This window comes from Marmota flaviventris, chromosome 6 (assembly GCF_047511675.1).
Source record: "Marmota flaviventris isolate mMarFla1 chromosome 6, mMarFla1.hap1, whole genome shotgun sequence".
NCBI classification, from domain to species: domain Eukaryota; kingdom Metazoa; phylum Chordata; class Mammalia; order Rodentia; family Sciuridae; genus Marmota; species Marmota flaviventris.
The window spans coordinates 147,169,111-147,189,179 of record NC_092503.1 but is presented as its reverse complement, the minus strand read 5'-3'; the positions used below and the strand labels follow the sequence as shown (position 1 = coordinate 147,189,179).

At 49.2% G+C, this 20,069-nt stretch overlaps 1 protein-coding gene across 1 annotated transcript in view; it reads left to right on the top strand.

The window, feature by feature from the left end:
- The window catches only part of Gfod1 (Gfo/Idh/MocA-like oxidoreductase domain containing 1), a 100,424-nt gene extending 80,745 nt beyond the window's left edge, over positions 1 to 19,679 (top strand). The window contains exon 2 of the mRNA XM_027948109.3: positions 13,149 to 19,679. Coding sequence (XP_027803910.1) covers positions 13,149 to 14,068 — 920 coding nt within the window. The 3' untranslated portion in view covers positions 14,069 to 19,679. The remainder of the gene's footprint in view (positions 1 to 13,148) is intronic.
- The last annotated feature ends 390 nt before the right edge of the window (positions 19,680 to 20,069 follow it).

Sequence of the window (20,069 nt, the reverse complement as noted above, 5' to 3'; positions counted from 1 at the left end):
GAAATGTATAAAGAAAACAGGTTTATTTGGCTAACAAGCTGGGCTTCATATCCTGGGCAAGAAGGCATGAGGTTTCATCGTAGACCTCAGAATGGCATACAATTTAAAACTTATGACATATTTTCTGGAACTTTCTATTTAGTATTTTCAGACTGTGGTAGACTATGGGTAATTGAAGACAACGTAAGTGAAGTCGTATACTTCAGTAAGTTCTGGTGTTGCCAGACGCAAGAAATGAGAGCGGGAGGAGACTGTGTCAGGGCAGCTCGTTGCTCCACCCCTGTTGGAGCTGCAGTGGTCACCAGAGGCTGTTGATTATTTTATTTTGCATCAGAGAGCTCAGAAAATTGTGTGTATTCTGGAGGTCGAGAAGGTTTACTCAGCTCACTTCTCCTTTAGATTTCTTTTCCCACTCTCTTTCCTTCAAAACATGTTGGCCCCCAAGCTGAGGGCCTGAGTGTCTGTGGTTGGGAATAGGGCTACTCAGAATGTTCTAGAACACAGCTTCACAACCATTCTCTGTTCACTCTTATCTCTCTCTCTCTCTCTCTCTTTTTTTTTTTTTTTTTAGTGTTTTTAAGTAAAAAAAAAGACCCAGTAATTCAATTTAGTAAGCAATTAGGTCCACGCAACTTAATAAGTGTTTGTGCCCTAACAACTTTGCAGTTGCTTGGGGGAAAACAATCACACAAATTGAGAGTAAAAAGATTTTATTTCACTGTTGAATAATAAGTATGACTTAAAATGGTACACATGTTCCTGTTAGCCACTGAACAATTTCTCAAACTTGGCATCAGATAGAACCCTCCTCCCTCATTTCTTTCCCACCTTGAGTTTTGCCTGGTGTGTCTGTTTGTAATCACAGCAACTGCCCAAAACTCAATGTTGAGTATCAGAAAGTTAAAATACAGTCATGGATTACTTAACGACAGGGATGTGTTCTAAGAACTGCATCCTCAGGTGTTCTGTGTGAACGTCACCGAGTGTGCATACATAGCTGGTCTAGGTCAACTGCTCAGTTGATGCAATGGAGACACAGCACCCCCAGCCACCGCAGTGCATACCTGTAATCCCAGTGATTAGGGAGCACAAGGCTGAGGATCGCAACTTCGAGGCCAGCCGCAGCAATGTAGCCAGACCCTCTCTCAAAATAAGAAATAAAAAGGGCTGGGGATGTGACTCTGTGGTAGAGTGACCCTGGGTTCCATGCCCAGTACAGAAAAAAGAAAAAAAAAATCCACATTTACAAGTCTATTCCTTCGCAGTCACATTCTACCATTTCTCGAGTTGCATTTGAAGTTGCAATGCCGCATAATGGAGATGGGCACAGATGCACAGAGCTGGTATGAGGCGCTTGCACCCTGCTTCGACCACTTTCTGGGCCTCGACGGGCGAGGGCCTGGCTTCATGGTGTGGGAGTGAGGCTGGAAGGACAGAAGCTCTGCAGCTTGTTGGGAGGATTCAGGGAGATAGTTTGTGCGCCGCGCTTACCTGGCGCTTGTAAGTGCTCCAATCAATATGTGTGAGTCTTTAATATTTCCCCCAGGGTGGGCTGTCACATCAGTGTGATGCATGACAAGGCCTCATCTGCTGCTGTCAATGAGAAGAGGGTGGGAGAGAGACTCCCTCTTCCCCTGTGGTGGAGCAGATCCAGCACCCTGCTCTCTGTCTTTGGCACACCTGTAAGAGAATCTCTGGTGCCCAAGACTCAGACATCTCTCCACAGGCTTGTCAAGGTCCTGCGCAAGCCTGAGCAGTGAGCTTTCAGGACCCCCAGCCAGACCTGTTCCAGCCCAGTCCCCTGCAGTGCCCTCAGATGTACAGGGAACCGTGACAGTCCTGTTGGGACTCCGTTTCCAGGGGCTGAGGACTTTCTTGTCCTGTAGCCCAGCCTCTTCTCGGGCCTCACAGTATTTTGTGGAAGAGAAAGAGTTAACCCTGAATCCCCAGCCCACTTCCTCCTCTGTAAGAAGGAGCTGCAGCTACCTGCCCTCACCAGGCCAGCCTTGGCTTTGCAGCTCGCAGCTTGGAGGGAGTGTTGGCCAATACAGGCTCTTTTGCGTCCAGTTTTCCGAGAGTTCCTGCCAACTAGGTTTCTGCCTTTAAAAACCGTCGGTAGCCAGGTGTGGTGGCACACGCCTGTAATCCCAGCACCTCCAGAGGCTGAGGCAGTAGGATTGCAAGTTCAAAGCCAGCCTCAGCAACTTCGCAAAACCCTGTCTCGACATAAAAAATAAAAAGGCTGGGGATGTGGCTCAGTGGTAGAGTGCTCCTGGTTTCGATCCCAGTTACACATACACACACACACACACACACACACCAGTCTGTATTGTTTGCAAATTGTTGCAAAAGAAAACAAAGTACTAGGACTCACCTTGGCCAGTGCCTAGGGCCATGTGACTGGTCTCCATGGGCAGTGAGCAGTGTTTCAGCCTGGAGTGGCTGGGCTTGCCAAACCCTGTCCACTTAATGCAGGCTGTTGTCACCTGGTCCTGAGGTAGAAAATCAAGCACCATCCCTTTAAGAGAAGAGGACACAGGAAGTAAAAAAAAAAAATCTGCTGGCTTTGGAGCTGCAGAGGGAAGCTTGGATCAGGGGTCAGGCTTTGTAAACACCTCCTCTGGTCATTCACTCCTTGTCCCCAGTTTTCGAGTTTTAAGGTTCCAAGCACTGTTGGCAGGACATGAGTATTTCCCAAGGAACCCAGGCCCGGGGAGGTTAGTAACACAGAGCTGTCCAAACAACAGCTGTGACCCGGGGCAAAGTTTGTCCCTTGGCAGGAGAGGTTTAACCGGTAGCCTTCCATGTCCAGCTGAGCTTTATTTATGAGGAGCAGCTAATGAGGTGCTCAGTTAAACTCTCAGGTGGCCTTTGCCCTACATTTGCCCAGCCTCGTTTCCCTGGGTTCACCCCAGAGAGCCGGTAATGCCAGCCCTTGCCTCTGCCAGGCCATGAGGGGCGTGGAGCAAACTTGACATTGGCTAAAGTTCTCCTGCCAGCCTGCATCTCAACGCTCACCCAGGCACAACCCACGGCTGTGGCTCTGCCTGTGGTTCTCATTCACAGGACCCAGCCCACAGGGCCCTGGCGAGGAGCGTGGATTTGATTTGCAGCAGTGTTCGGCAGTGACTTGGTCCTGGTGAGAGGCTTTTTCCTAACGGCTTATTTTCCTATAGGCTGCGCTGCGCCTTCTGGACTGTCCGCATCTTGGGAAGCTGGAGGGCCAGATATCGGCTTTGTGTCCAGATGGCTTCTGCACCAGGGCAGGCCTGGAACTGCTTAGAGTCTGTACCTCCCTCACCCCCACGCTGTCATACGCCCCTCCCTGCCTCTGGCTTGTTTTGAATTCCTGCAGCTCTCAGAGCTGACCTGTGCTGTTGATTTTCGGATCTATGATTGACTCCAGTAGACGTCTGTGGCCACTTTTCATGGGTCCGGACAGTGCCTATGTTGTCCCATCCTCAAAGCAGCCATTTGAAGCAGGCATTATTATTCTGATTTTTATAGATATGGAAACTGAGTTTTCTCAATGTTAAATGGCTCAGGTCACAGATGTTGCAAATGCAGGTATCAGAACATCAGTCCACACCCCCTGGTCCCCATTTCCCCTCCCTGTCTAATAAATCACTCTGGATCCCGGGCTCCTTTATTAATAGGCACTCAGTGATTCCTCTGCACTCAGATCAATCTTTTCAGACAAGGTCCAGAAAGCTTGGAAACCTGTGCTACTCGAGAAACATTCCAATTGCCAACAAACAATCTATGGGGTTGATTTGAGCAGAATGGAATTTTCGGAAAGGACATGAGAGCCTCACAGACACATCCAGGGGGCTGAGGAAGTAGGCTTGGAAAACAGAGGAACAAAGAAAGGCTCGGCAGCTGGCCCAGGGACCCCATCCAGCATGGTCAGAGTTGGTTCCATGGTTGGAATTGGTGATACTGGCCCTGGGTGACAGAAGCCATCACGGGCAGGGCTGCCACCCCAGCCTAGAATTTAGAAGTCGCTCCCCACTGCTACCCCGATCTCCACCTTCCTCCTGTGTACCAGGCCCACGTGGTGTCCCTGGTTGGCAAACCCAGGCGTGTGCCCCTGCCTTTGCTGCAAAGGCTGCTGGGTAAACAAGCTGCTGGCTTGGCTGCTGCAGGGGAGAGAAGCCGTTCCTTCCACCAAGACCCTCAGGAGGGGAATTTCCCAAGCCCAGCATAGCAAGGAGATTCAGAGGCTGGGCAACTTCCCCAAGTGGCAGATGTCCACTCCCCCGCTGACATACCCAGCTCCCCAACATCCCAGACACCCGTGGCTCAGTAGGATATGGTCCGTTTCCAAGCCTCAGTGCCTTTCCCCCACTCCCCAAGCCTCGTCCGACTTGTGGACACTGTGGCGGTGACTGGGTGGAGATGCTCTGGGAACCCCATGTTGGTAGTCACCACCACTTGTCCTGGGGGAGCCTGGATGCTCACCTCGGGCTGTGGGAGAGGTCACACTGCTCTAGTTGAAGACTATAAAGAAACATGGTTCTCCTGCTGACACCCTTCCTTCCCCTCTGGCTGAAGGACGAGGCTCCCTGTGTCTGTGGGAGGAAGTGTGGAGCACTGGATGGGTTTGGGTGGGTTTTGGCCACCCCGAGGTATTTATCCCCCCCAATGATCTGCAGTTCTGAGGCCATGTGAGTACGGCCCACGGTGACTTTCCTCCTGCTACCCCACTTTCGTGGAGGTGAAGCATGGGGCACAGCCACTGCTGCCAGTTCCTCTGGCCAAGATGGCAGGCGCCCACTTGCAGCAGGCTGGAGCCCTTGGGGGCTTCCTTTCCTCGGCTGTGTTAACCCCGTCACCACAATGGTCAGTTTCCCCAGCTACTGTCCTTCCTGATAATCATCTTTCAGTTGCTCTCTGGCTGGTTTTCTGTCCCGGATGTGGAGCAACTCGATGGCTGCTCTCCAGGGGAACAACCCTTGCGTTCCCCCGTCCAGCCCCTGGCTCTTCCTGCTCTCCCCCTTCCCGCATCTAGCAAGACTCTGCCCTCCCTCCATGGCCATCCACAGTCACTTTGCAACAAATCCAGGGCTTAGGGTTTCTTAATTCTTCTGATAGCTTCGGGCATTAGTCCTGCTCCCATCCTTTGCAGGGAGCCACTCTCTAGGTGGGGAATGCCGGGCTGGGGATGGTAGCCCAGCTGTGCAGCCTGGACCTGCCACACTGAGCAGAGCAGAGCTTGGGCAACCACAGTCCCTAGGCCTCAGTTTCCCCATTCTGTATAAATGGGGTTAATGGTGCCCGTGTGGTGTTTAGATGAGCCTGTGGGAACCCATGACACCTAGTGGGCGTGTAACACTGTTATTCCCTCTTTATCCCCTACCTTGCACCTGTTCCTACTGCCCAGAGAGCCTGGCATCAGAGCCACAACCTCCTGGTTAATAAGAAGGTGCAAAAAAGATTTTTAAAACTCCAGAGTACCTCACTGAGACTTTCTTTTCGATGGAGTAAAACCTACTGAAAGGTCCAGAAACAAAGGGAGGTTTGAACGCAATGCAGACACAGGTCAGAGGCACTCTGTGTTGGCCCAGTCCTGGAGACTTCCCCGGGGGGAGTTTCTAGAGCTCAGAACAAAAGAGCAGGCTGGGCCAGAGTCACTGGTTGGCACGTCCGTGACTTTCGCCTTCTGGTAAGATCCCTGTGAGTAGTTCGGTGGCCTCAAACAGGAGGCCGTCTGGGTGGGCATGATCTAATCACAGGAGGGCGTTAAGGTGGAAAGTCCTCTGTAGCTGGTGGCTCCAGGGGAGTCAGAGAGACGCCAAGTGAGAGAAGGATATGGTGTCCGTGTTCTCTCGCTGGCTGGAGGATGCAGGGCACAGGGCAGAGATGTACTGGACTGTTGGTATGGAAACGGACCTCAGTCCCACAACCCCAAGGAACCGAATGTAGCCAACACCCTGAATGAGCGTGGAAGCAGATTCTTCTCCGGAATGGCTGTCTGAAACCCTAATCAGGGACCCAGCTGAGCCCCCTGGACTTCTGACCTAGTGATCTGACAGATAGTGAGCAGATGTTGGGTGAAGCTGCTGTGTGTCTGTGGTAGTTGAATGTGGTGGCACAAGAGAACTGCCACGCCACACACCAGTGCACCTGCCATCTGACTACAGAGGCACCACACGGCTTGGCCGATCACTGCCTTGCTAGTTTCCTTCTCTGGAGAAGGAACCCAACGTTTCTCTTTCTTGTTATGACAGCCCCTTCCTGTGATCTCATCCAACTGTATCATTTCTGTTTTGAGAAGCTCGTTTTCTTGGTGGCTCTGGTTCCGCGTTCCACCCCTTGTACGCTCCTCTCCTGGGGTGGCTACTTTCTGCAGAGAAAGGGTGGCTTAGGTGGCTCTAGCTACGTCTCTTGGATCCAGTTGGTGCCCTTTGGCCTGTCCAGGTGTGGAATGGCAGTATAGGCTCAAGAGTGTCTACTCCAGGCTGACCCCCAGCGTAGTGACCACTGAAGTACAGTGGGTGTTATTTGGCTATTTGAGACCAAAGCAGCAGGACTCAACTTTTGGAGATCACAGTCCTCTGTCCTTCCATGGACCTCCTACCATCTCAATGGCCCCTCCACTCCAGTCAGTGTGTGCCACCGACAGGCAGGGAAGGGTGGCCCAGGCCCATGTACCTGGGGAGCTGGCCCCTAGCCTGCAGGGCTCTGCCTCCTGCATATTATCTATCTGCTGATGCTGAATTGCTTCCCTCTGTCTGTCTCTCCTGGGATGGTAAAAAGTAGTTTTCCTTCTCTCTCCTGGGAATGCCCCGTGAGAAGCAGCTGGCCAGGGGCTCCTGCTCCCATCTTATCTTTACCCCAGTCTCATCCAGAACCTGCAGTGATGGAGATGTGCGGGATCCCCTGGCCCTGTCCCTCTTATGGATGTGAGAGACTCGGCGGCTAGGTGACACTAATGCAGAGGAGGCAGCTTGAGAAAATCCAAGAACCATATGGGCTCTTGTGCAGAAAGAGGGCTTGGCCAACAAACAGGCTTGCATCGAGGGGGTGAGCGGGAGAGGAGCTGCCCTAAGGCAGGTTCCAGGTAGAAGCCCTTGGCCATCATTCAGTTCAGCCTCAAGCCCATCACCGTCAGCTGGGCTGCTTCCTTTCAGAGCCCATTGATGACATGGGGCCTTGACAAAGGAGTCGAATGTGGGTCACCCTGACCCATTTCCATCTCAAGTTCAAAATTAGGATGGAAACTTAAGTTGCTCTGGGACTTCAGCTGTCCCCCAGCTGAGCAGCCCCCACCAGTCTGCCCTGGTTTCTGCTGCTTGCAGCAGCCACTCATTGGGCTCTGTCCGGAGCCCTCCCCTGCTGTGAGCTGAGACGCTGCACCTGTGTGAACTGGCGGGGGTGACATGGGTGCTAGATACACCTAAGACAGGGTGGGCAGATGGCAGAGGCCAGGCTGGCTCCAAAGCCTGACAATCCAGGTTCAATCTCAGCTGCACTGAGGAGGAACTGGGCCAGATGCTCACCTTCTCAGAGGCTCAGTTCCCATCTCTGGAAGGTGGAGACAGTAATAGTGCCATCTCATGGGGTTTTATGTCGTGGGAGAAATGCAAATGCGTGGGAGACACTCGCCCCTCCCCCTTGCATAAAGTGCTCAATAAGCGGCGGCAGTTGCTATCGTGTGTCATTATTACTCTGCGCAGATCAGACTAATGGTTTGAGCTGGGGCGTTGTATTTGTCAGGAACTCTCGTGGGGATTAAAGATTGGGGATTTCATCTCTGCATGGGGCTCTTCTCCAGCTTACACGGAGGAGGGGCCAGGGCAGCACAGTGGGAGTTGATGAGTCATCTCTGCTTACGATGAGGCCACTCTCTTGCACTTTGTAAGTGGAAAAAAGGAAGTGGTGTGTGTGCACCTGTGTTGGAGCAAGGACAGGAGATAGAGTTGGACTTCACAGAGGGTTGTCGTGAGCCAGTGAAGCCAATGGAAGGTCCCAGGTCTCTGGGTGCTGGGTGGAGAGATCACAAGTAACCCCAGCTGTTCACATACAGTGCCTAGTTCTGCTAAAACCAGATGTTGGTCTTTGATGTGCCTTCTTACTCTTCTGAGCTCCAGATCTGCTTAATCTTTGTTTGAATGCTAGACTCTCAAGAATCCAAAGGCCCTTTTCCTCAGAAAATTACACATCAGGACATTCACAATCTTTGTGAACAGTCCAGTTGTAGAGATTTCTCAGATCCCACTTTCTAAACGGAGCAACATCTGAAGGATGACTTGCACATCTGATAAACAGGCAAACTCCTGCACATGCTTCAGAACCCTGATGACATGTCATCTATCCAGTAGAGCTGCTTTCCTGGTCCAAATCAGCTGAGCAGCCCACCTTCTCATTGTTCCTCTGTCTCTTAGATTTGCAGCCTGTATTTTCTCACTTCCTGGTTGTTCTTCTCTACTAGGTTGTGGCTCCCAATCAGCTTTCCTCTTCATTTGCTGGTCCCAGTGCCAGGAACATTGAAGGAACAGGTATCAGATATCGTGAAGATGATGAGTTTCCCGCTTGAAATGCAGAGCAAGACGTCTCTCTGCAAATTGCTGGGAAACTTGGGAAGCCCTGTCTGATGGGATTTCTTTGGAGGGCTCTGCCTGTATGCTGGGACAGTTGCAAGCTGGTCTGTAGGACCAGTGTCTGTGTTGGCTTCCACAAGATAAGGGGCTGTCAACACAAGTGGAATAATCAGGAGGAACTGGTGGGAAAGTAGCACTGGCCTCAGAGATTTCCAGCGTGATTAGATAAGGGAGTATGTAATTGGAAATGTGCTGGCAGGGAGACATGCTTTGAAGTTCCAGGCTGATTATGTTAGGGAATAGGTCCAGTATCTGGGTTGCAAGAGCCTCCCTGATCAGCAAAGAGCACCTGCTCTGTGGGAGAGCAGAGAGCCTGGGTCTTTGTCTAGAGGTGTCACTGAGAAACCCCTTGCCCAAGCTCCTGGTGGGCAACATTTGCATCAAGAGATGCACAGATGTGAGCCAGGACCGACCTCTGACTTGCAGAGCCTGAGCTCAGAGAGTGAAGGGGCAGCTGATTGCAGGTGGCATTTGGTGTCTTTCTCTAGCATGCACGCTCAAGAGGGCCATGGGTACTTCAGCTCAGTTACAGAAAGCACGCTCTGTAGCTTGGAGGAAGCCAAGTGCCCCTATCCCCCAGGAGGGCAGTGCAGTTACTTTGGAAATTACTGAATTTAAGTGCTTCTGACAGAGAGCAGGCACCCTGCTTTGCTGGGAGAACTTGCACCTTCTGAGGGCTCCCTGTCAGTCTCCCACTGTTCCAACCTCAGCTCCGTGAATAGATGGGAAGTTATCCATCTCTGTTTGACGGCACATAGCTCTTACTTTATTTGTTGAAGAAGGAGTCTTGTCTTGAAAAATCAGGTTGGATCAAGTCCAAAGCTCCCCAAAAGACCTGGCTGAAGCCCTCTTTCCTCTTACAAAGGGGTCATGGTCTACACAGAGAAGGGCTAGCAGGGCTCCTCAGAAGATCCAGGGCAGTCCCTGTGTGTGTTTTGCCACCACTCATGGCCACCTCCAAGACACCCATTTTTGGGCACAGGGACAGACCCCCAAGGGAGCAAGCTGAGCCTGGAGTGTGCGATCTGGGTGGAAGCAGCCAGGGACGGCCACTTGTCACCAGCATGCCCGACAGCTCGCCTGTTCCTCTGATATCACTGTGACTGCAGAGAGCTTAGCTGAACTGCCCTGCTTGGAAGCCATCAGGCCTTGGCAAAACACAAAACACGTTTTCCAGGCACTTCTTGTTTTCCCAGCACTGACTATACTCGGCGTGAAATGGAATCCATCTGTCTGAAGTGCTTTTGCTGAATTCTATGCAGCATGATTTTCTGTAAGAGTGTCTGAAGGCCTGAAGGTTTTGATCTTTTGTCTTGGAAGGAGGGCACCACATTTTGCTGCAAGACAGTGTAAATTGAAACCTAAAGCAGGCGTGTCTGGTGTGGTTCTCTGTGAGGCGTATGGATACAGGGCGGCAGGGATGGCCTTCCTGTCCCTTTGCTAAAGTTGTTCTCTGGGAGTGAGGAAGTGGACTGTCCCCTGGGCTATGCAAGGTGAGACCAGGGCAGTCTTTCCCCCCGTATAAAGAGGTTCTGAGCAATTGGAGCCGGAGAGTAGGTAACAGAGCCTAGCTACTGAAGCTAATGAAGTTCAGGTCCGTAAGAACTGGAGCTGCCCGTCCATCAGAGACTCTCGAGGGTCTTTTTGCTGTCACTGTGAGTGCTGTCCTTCAAAGGTCCCATCTCACCAGTTAAGATATAAAAAAAAGATTATTAGTCTTTTTTTTTTTTAACGTTAGAAACTATGGGATAATGTTGGTGCTGGGGATGTAGCTCGGTGGTAAAGCACCTGCTAGCATGCACAAGGCCCAGGGGTTCCATCCCCAGCTTCAAAAATACAAGAGAAAGAAAACCCACTCATCGTCCTACTGATCAGCATTCACCACTACAAGCATTGAGGTATTCCTTTACGAGGTTTCTCCTTCTGTCTCTTTAAAGCAAATTGAGATCATAGTAGTTTATGAATAGAGCCTTTTCAAGGACCGTGACATCACAGTCATCTTGCTGGCCCCTGGACAGTCTTCCTAGGCATCAGATTCTGTGACTGCCCAGTATTCTATTATATGGCTGGTCTCCAGTTTTCCTACCCATTCTTGGGCAGTTGCTGTATTCCTAGATTGTCACACAGTGAACAGCATCTTTGGGCACAAAGCTTAGATGGATTCCTAGACATTTCTTGCAATTGTTGAGACTTTGTATGTGAAGGTGTTACCAAGACCCATCTATAAAGCATGGATGTCACAAAAGATGGCAGGCAGAGAGGTGAGGTCAGGTGACAACATTTGCTGTGTCTCTGCCACATTCAGGACATACTGTTAGGACTGTGAGCATAGGAAAGACTTCATGAATGACAGACCCAGTCTTTATCCTTGAGGACCCTACTGGATAGTTTGAAACCACAATATGTAACAATAGTCCAAGGAGAGGGGTTCCTGTATTCATGGGAATCCCGGCACAAATTTCAGGATGAAGCAGAATTTGTGTGATCCTCTTGCATTTTCTGGAACTTTCAGCAGAATCATTTCATCTATAGAGTGGCCAATAATTACCCATTCAGTGATTGTTTGGAGTGAGTGTTTAGAGGAAGGTGAATGTTTTCCTCTACTTATCCTTTTCTCCTTTTGTTATTTTATAGTTTTTTATAATAGAAAAAGTAAACTTCTTTGAGTGTCATTCATATGATCATTAAACTAAGGAGATGGCAGTCAGGTACTGGTCTGGGTGTAGCAGAGGCCGGAGCCTACACCCAACAGGTGTGAGGCAGGGATTGGCAGAATTTTTACCTGCCCCTTCAGTGACCTACCAACCTGTTTACATATAACTGGCAACATGAACTTAATGCCTACAAGATCATATTTGCTGGGAACATTCTGTCATGCAGGTACATGGCACTTCCAGTGATTCAGTCACTGCCAGTGCTTCAGTCTGCACCTGGCTGCTAGGAGTTAAAAGGGTATTTGGTCACTCTGCAGGCTCCAGACTTCCACTTGGGGCCAGAACTAGGTGTGCATGTGGAAGTTGGTGACTATCGTTCGTACGTCTTTTCTCCCCTTTGCCCCATCACTTCTGCTGTTCAGCTGATTCTTCCTTGGAGAAAATGAGAGTGCCAAGTGCCAGTCTACAGCCTTGTCGTGGCGCCCCCTACTGGTCAGGCATCTGTAATTGCAGACTTGGGCAAAACCCCATCTCAGCTCAACTTGTTTCAAGAGCTTATCAATTTTTGTCAATCAAATGTTCAGTTAGGACCTGGGGATGTGTCTCATTACCCCAGTTTCTTTGGGGCCCTTCCCTCATCTGTGGCTGGAGTGCCTGGGTCTCCATCTGAAGGTCTAATGAGGGCACCACAGAGAACTTGACCCGGTCCCCGCCCCGCACGTCCTCTCACCTGGCATCCGTCTTATCTGGCTTGCTAGCACCTGTACAGTTTTCTGTTGTTGTTCCAGTTGGCTGTTTCCCCAGGCTAGTAGGGTTGTTTTTCTTCTTCCCTGACTCTGCTTCTGCAGAATAAATCCCTTTCTCATTCCTTGTCACTCTGCTTTCCTTTGATCCTTTGTTTTCTCCAGACCCAGAACCACTTAGTCTCCTAAAGGGCTCATCTTGCAGCTCCGTGTAATTTATAAACCCACGATAGACATCACACAAGACTAATTCTTATTTGGCCAGCACTCTGCTGGCCAAAAGCAACAAACTCCACCCTGAGGCAGATGGGGGTGGGGAAGGAACCAGGCACTGCCCACCCCAGATATAATGAATATGTGTTCTTTATGGGACTAGAAAAACACTAAACAAACATCCGTGATTAGGGCCAGTCTTAATCCAGAATGCAAAATAAACAAGATAACATTCCAGATACCATCCTGGGGGACTTGGGGGAGGGAGGGGGCGACAGTACCCAAAGCTTACACCTTCACAGGGTGTCAATCACATTCCCTGGGCTAGGATTTGCTTATATCCTGTTTCTATCCAGATTATATTCTATGTAGGATTTTTAAATTAATAGATCTTTAGTAAAAGTTATTGTAAAGCATTTCATAGTTTAGCAAAATATTTTGTATATGTATTAATACAACCATAATTTATATGTAAATATTAAAATATAAATTAATATATTTTATACATGTAAAATGAATATAGATTTATATAAATATTAGAGCATTTTATGCCAGACATTTAAAATATTTCTAAAAATACAGGCTATATAAATACATTAAAGTAAAACTTACTATTTAAGTCAATACCATGGCTTTATATTAAAATTAAATACCTTAACTTATTTAAAATAATATTGAAACTCTGTCTCAAAGAGCTGGGGATGTGGCTCAGTGGTAAAGTGTCCCAGGGTTCAATCCCCAATACTCCCCAAATTAATATTGAAATATGTAGGATGTATTTTTTATATAAATGAAAGGTGTTAGAAAATATTTTTTAAAAATAACCTGGCAGGGGGCGCTCTGCTCAGGTGTGGTTCCCGCCCCGGCGGCCACAGCGCCCCCTACCGCTCACTCCACCGTGAACACTGACCCGCTGTCCTTGCTCCCGCCCGCAGGCATCGGCAAGAACGTCATCTGTGACCGCACAGCCACACCGCTGGATGCCTTCCGCATGATGTCAGCAGCACATTACTACCCCAAGCTCATGAGCATCATGGGCAACGTGCTGCGCTTCCTGCCGGCCTTCGTGCGCATGAAGCAGCTGATCGAGGAGGGCTACGTGGGCGAGCTGCTGGTGTGCGAGGTGCAGGTGCACAGCGGCAGCCTGCTGGGCAAGAAGTACAACTGGAGCTGCGACGACCTGATGGGCGGCGGCGGCCTGCACTCGGTGGGCACCTACATCATTGACCTGCTCACCTTCCTCACCGGCCAGAAAGCCGTCAAGGTCCACGGGCTGCTCAAGACCTTTGTCAAGCAGACAGACCACATCAAGGGCATCCGCCAGATCACCAGTGACGACTTCTGCACCTTCCAGATGGTGCTGGAGGGCGGGGTGTGCTGCACCGTCACCCTCAACTTCAATGTGCCCGGCGAGTTCAAGCAGGATGTGACTGTGGTGGGCTCGGCCGGGCGCCTGCTGGCGGTGGGCACCGACCTGTACGGGCAGCGCAACAGTGCCCCCGAGCAGGAGCTGCTGCTGCAGGATGCCACGCCCGTGAGCAACTCCCTGCTGCCCGAGAAGGCCTTCAGCGACATCCCCTCGCCCTACCTTCGTGGCACCATGAAGATGATGCAGGCCGTGCGCCAGGCCTTCCAGGACCAGGACGACCGGCGCACGTGGGACGGGCGGCCTCTCACCATGGCCGCCACCTTCGACGACTGCCTGTACGCGCTGTGTGTGGTGGACACCATCAAGAGGTCCAGCCAGACCGGCGAGTGGCAGAACATTGCCATCATGACGGAGGAGCCGGAGCTGAGTCCCGCCTACCTGATCAGCGAGGCCATGCGCCGCAGCCGGATGTCCCTTTACTGTTAGCACAGACTAAGGACCTGCAGGACTTCGACCTTCTGTGCGGGGCCCAGAGAAGGGGAAACACATAAGGGTGAGAGGGTGGTGGTCATGGGGATCGTGGGAGTTGGGGACAGAACACGAGTAGATGGTATCTGAGAAGGTGAGCCCCAGCCCAGGTAAGGGCCCCCAATAAAGAGTGTCGGTGGGCTGAGCTCACAGCCAGGGCGTAGGCAGAAGAGCCTGCCGTCCTCCACACGTCTTTTGCCAGGTTTTGCATGAGTGGGAAGAAGGCTCGCTGCCTCTGCTGCCCTTTACTGAGAAGCTAGGAGGGGTTGCTTCCCTCCCTACCTCATCCACCCCCACACCTTGGCCTCCTTTGCAAGCCAAATGGCCCTGCATCAGGGGGCAAGGCCATGGGAGCCAGGCTCCTGCCACACCTGCCACTGGCAGGAGATGGCACATCATCTCATGTCCTCATAAGCCTATCAGTCTAGGGAGAGATGGAAGTGGGTTGGGTAGGTGAGGCCACTTTTTAGTCTACTTGAAGTGTCTGAAGGGAAACTCCTTAGAAGCAAAGGGTTTAGCTTCCTTGATTGATCTTCCTCATGGGGAGCCCTAGGGCATGTCTGGTTCCTTATCCTTCTCCCTGTGGGGTAAGGAAGCATTGTCCCTTGGCTGATGTTGGAAAGATCAGGAATGGCAGCAGAGAGCAGGGTTCCCTTAAGCTGAAAGGGGTGAGCAAGAACACACACTGCACGGGAACAGGTGAGGCAGAGAGTAAACCCTCCCTCTGAGCTTGTCAACAATGCAAAAACTGATTTATAACCTTTCCAGGAATGGCGGAATGAGTGAGAGCCATTCACACAACGCCGCACCAAGTGTGGGTCTGACTGCAAGTTCCCACGCTGCCCTGGGTCAGCCACTGTGCCCCAGGGTTGCAGTGTGAGTCCCCAAACAGGGAAAATGAGCATAGCCCTGGAGTTGCTTTGGGCTCCAACACCAAGCTGGGCTTCCCAGCTTGGTAGATTGAAAAGGGAAGCCTTCAGTTCCACTCAGAGTTCTCTTAAGATGAGAAGACAAGGCTCTTTCCCTTAGCTTTGGCTTCTAGAATTCTGACACCTGAAAACTACTGAATATCTATCAAAAAAGATAACAAGGAACATGATTTTCAGTGTTTCTAAAATGGGGGTTTGGAGGCCTCGGAGGGCTGTATGTCAGGGCGGATCAGGCTGAAGGTGGAAAATCTTCTACTTGCCCCCTGGCTGTCTTGTATTTTCACCCACTTTTCCAGCTTCCATTAGCGACAGCCAACTGCAAGCTCAAGAGTGGGCAGTGCCAAAAGGGAACGGCTAATCGCATGGGCCCATATACTCATTTGTAAATACTTACCATCATCAAATGTCCCCCAAATCAGTTTTTTAAAATTCAGGTCTGACCTTGAAAGAAAGACCAAGTCAAGTACATTTTGAAATGTGGAATTATTGTTGTCTTTGCTAACTTTTCACACACACCCCCATCCCATAATACATTTGTGAGGCTGGGTGTGGGGACTAGTCCTCGTAAGTCTACGTAGCTTTTGTTCACAGATTTCTGAAGTCAAACAGGTGTCTTTGGCGTACAGCTGGGGTGTAGACTTCCTTTCGGATAACCAGCAATAGAACTAGAAGGGAATTAAAGGCCCTGGAGGCCACTCCCAGCCTCTAAATGGGCAACATTTGAAAAGGAACAGTCCCAATAGAGGTGTCCTCCGTCCTCCTCCCTGGAGTCGATACACTTCAAAGCCCCCAGGCTGCTCCTACACACAGGAATAGTCCTGGATGTATCTAAGCACCAGGGAAATGTTCATCTTCTAGGACAAAAGAATAAATCTTGCTTTTCTTGGAAGAATCACCCTGTTCCCTGGGCCCCTACTGCAACATGGTGGGGTTTGTTAGCAGAAATTCCATGACATGGTTATGTTCCCTGATAGGTTGACACACTTCAAAATTGGGAGATGTGGTGGATGAAAAGTATCCCAGTGCTAGTTGGAGCAAAGGGCCCCATTTCTGGACTATTTGGGTTTCTGTTCTAAATTGCCCTTTGGAGAAGTAGTTTTTGTGAAAACTGTAGAAAGAATTATTTTTTTCCTAGCTTGCCTGAAAGGCTGTGATTAAGGATGAAGGGAAATAAAACTAGGTGACTCCACAGGTTTCATTTTTCTACATCATTTGTAGTCTAAGTAGATGTTCTTTGAGTTTCCATTTTGTGTTTCTGTACTTAACCATAACACTGTAGAGATTCCCCCTACCCCACGCAAAGGCCTCTGAGCTCTGTAATATACAAAAATTCTTGTTTGAGGCCAGGGGATATAAAAGGCATATACTTTAAAAGAAGCATGAAAAATACTTTTAGTAAGTATACTCAAATTTTATCTACTGAAATGCATGTAGTAGGTTGATACAGAAACGAGGAAGAAAAGACCTAGGTAGCTCATATTTTAGTACAAAAATGACAGCAAATGAGTTTAGGATACTTTAGTGTTCCTTCTGCCCTTGTCCTACCACATGCAAAGACTGGTAAGCAGCAAGGTGAGACTGAAATTCCTGAAGACTTTGTTTCAGCTTGGCACCCTCAGGGGTCTGGGTACCATCTGCTGACTTTGATCTAGGACTAATTCCCAGTAATAACCCAGCACATTTCTTTAATGTGTTTCAAGGGCCTGCTGTAATGGAGGCAACCCTTTAAGGTCTTCACGTTCAGTTTCCCTTTGACTGTCTGGTACCTTTCGTTGTGTAGATGCCTCTACAAAAGTCCTAAATTCCAAATTCTCAGAGAAGATGCAGGTCAGGGTTCTGTTCAGGCAGGCACAGTGTTAAGGGAATGCCCTGGGCTTATTTGGAAACTTTGGAGGCTGGGATCACTGTTTCTCCAAGACTTCTCCCCTTGCTGGGAGGATTGCATCATGGGGCACCTCAGATCTAGTGTGGTCTACCTGGCAGCAGATACAGTATGCAGAGCATCTCATTCAGTCCATAAGAACAGCCCTACTGGGTGTTATCATCCCTTTTGACACACTAGAAAGCAACTGTCCAAAAACCAGCCAGGAGGCAGAAGTGAACTCACTGGAATTTACCACCTTTTTCTCCAAACCCAGTTCTGTTTCTGCCCTTCAAGCCCTGGAGAGGGGCTGCCCTCCCCCTGTGCTGAGTGGACTCCAGTGAGACCTGGAGTCCACTTCTCTGCTGAGGCTCCCTCCTGTCGAGCAGGATTCAACATTTGGTGTTTTGCCAGAAAGTTCGTTATTAGAGCTGCAAATAGAAATGATCAATTTTTCTTTTCCTCCCCAAATGGAAATAGCACTCAACTTCCTTTAAAACGAACTTCCTAATTTTATCTTTGGTTGTAGTACAAAAAAATGTACAAAAACTTAGAAAACCACAGAGTTGGAGATTTTCAAAACATTGTTGGCTGACTATCAGAGATGGCCTTAGATTTTGCTTTGGGGGGCATGAGTATAATATAGGAAAATATCTTTTCTCAGGGAGTGGGGCTTTCAGGGTTGATTTCTTGTGACTGGGATTAGAGCCGTGCATTTGTACATTTGTATTTTTTACTCTCTACATCTTGTCTTATAGTTGCAGCTCTTGGATTTGACCTGTGATTATAGATGGGGCTTCTGATCTGATCTCTTTTCTTTTGATGAGCATAGGAGGAAATCAGCTTTGCTGATGACATCCTGGGGACATAGTAAATCCAGTTCATGTGAAGGGACTTCAACATCTAATACATTTAGTCCCTCATCTTGTATCCCAGAGAGGGTAAATGGTGGCTAACATCACCCCAGCCCAGTTTCCTGACTCTGAGTCTCACCCTGCCTCACACAGCACTCTCAGAGATTTGGATGGGGAATGGTGGCTAAGGGAGGGGCAGTGACTGGTCTGAGGTTCCCTATTTGGTAGAGAGGTTGGGACTGCATTGCACTGCATTCCCTGAGCTCTTACAGGTAAATTCACTTTTCATGAACTCAGTTATATCTCAAATATACTCAGAAAACTAGCTTTTAAAAATTTTCCATTGTAATTGTAATGTGAGTAATCTCTAATTGGCGTTTTCTTTGGCAAGGATAGGGGACATTCATTCAGATTTTCACCTTTGGGATTTCCTGAGGCTCGCTCGGACTAGCTCAGGATTTTTTCTCCACTCAGTGCCTGTAAAGCCCTGGAGTTGACAGGGAGAAGTCATGACATTGAGTAGCTTGTGGAGTGAGGGGGGATCAACTATCAGAACTCCACATTTCAATTCCTTTTTGGGGAGAGGAAGGAGGGTGATGAAAGATAAGTCTCATGTATTTGCATTGTGAGCCCAGAGTCTCCACCAGTGGGGACAGTCCAGATGGACTGGGGTTTCTGGAACTTCTCTACAGAGGAATTGAGACCTCCCGTGCTTCTCTAAGTAAATGATGGGTTTGGTGTTCCCATTGGAATCTGGCTGTAAAGTCAGTGCCATAGCTGAGTGAGCACGATCATATCAGTTAAGAGCGGAAAGTAGTAGCCTGCTGACATTTTCCTCTCCAGTGTCCCCATGCTTATCTGCTAGAGCCCTTGAGGCAGGCCAAAGAGGCTGGCTCTCCTTCAGGCTCCTAAGGTGTTGCATTATTGAAAACTCTGGAATCTGCTACAGTCCTCTCTGTTTCCACCAGCAGTGAATAGAATAACAAAAAGAACCTGCTGAATGCAATGGCCTGATGCTTTGTGCAGCAATCCAAGCTCACCTGGGCAGGTATTGGCAGGAAGTACACAGAGCCATGGAGTCTTGACGTCTCTGTCTCTCCCCTTCTCTGTCCAGTTCTTGCTGTCCTCTGCAGCCACCTCAAGGGCTAAATCATTGAATGAGTCCCTTGGTTCCTCCTTATAAATGCAGTAATTTATTTGTGATGCTGAGTCTAATCCCAGGTTACGAAACAAAGGCTTGTGATCTGACCTGCTCCTTATTCTGCCCTGTGCCTTGTCCAGGGGTGGGAGAAGTTTCTAGCAATTTTGACTGTCTGTTTGCTGCCTGGTGCTTTTCATTTGTTTTGTGTGTATGTGTTTTGTTTTTTTTAAACCAAAATTGCATTGGTTGGGTCGTCGTTGTCAAGTATGTATTTATTGTGTTTTACAAACATGAGTATATATGTATGTATATGTATAAAAGCAAACTTATATATAAAAAGTCAAGGCATGTATACTAGATATTTTAAAGAGTTATTTATCAAGGGGAAAAGATGTGTGTTATAAACAGAGTCTATATTTTATATATAATGTAGATAGCAAAAATAGCTTATAAATTATAGAAGGTTTTGGTTTTTCTTTTTTATTATTAAAGCAAAAAAAGAAAAAGAAAAGGACAATGAATGCAACTGTTCCTAGTGTTTTAAAAGACAAACTACTGTGGGAGTTGGGAGGCAGTCTTCCCTGCTGGGCCTTCCAGCAGGTTTGGCGGCCATTACCCTGGCCCACCCAGCAGATCCCCGTTACTGCTTACAAGACGCTGGGGCCAGGGGGTCACATCCCTCTGCCTGCTCGCCTGTGTGGCTCCAAAGGCGGCCCCTCGCTCTTCTCCACAATTTGCATTGGTGGGATAAAGAAAACAAGTGGCAAATAAAGATTTAAAAGCAGCAGCAGTTCCAGTTCTTTCTCATTTTCTCAGCTCAGGTGCTCCTAATTTAGGTACCTGCAGGATTTGTGGGATGTGAAGCGTGAATGGGTATGTTAGAGGGGTGTGTGTGCTGGAGGCAGCTCTCGTGTGTCAGCACCCAGGAGGCTGAGTCAGGGGTCAACTCACCTTCCACTTTTGATCGGAATCATTGAATCTGAGAGTGGGAGGCACTTCACAGCCAGCTGCTTCAAACCCTCACTTTGGAAAAGTGGAAATGGAGAGGAGAGAAGCTCCCTAGAGCCTCTTGGGGTGTGTGTGTGTGTGTGTGTACACATGTGTGTATGTGTTCATGCGTTTGTCAAAAACTAGACCAGGGAGGAGGGTGGCGACACAGTTTTAGATTGGGAGA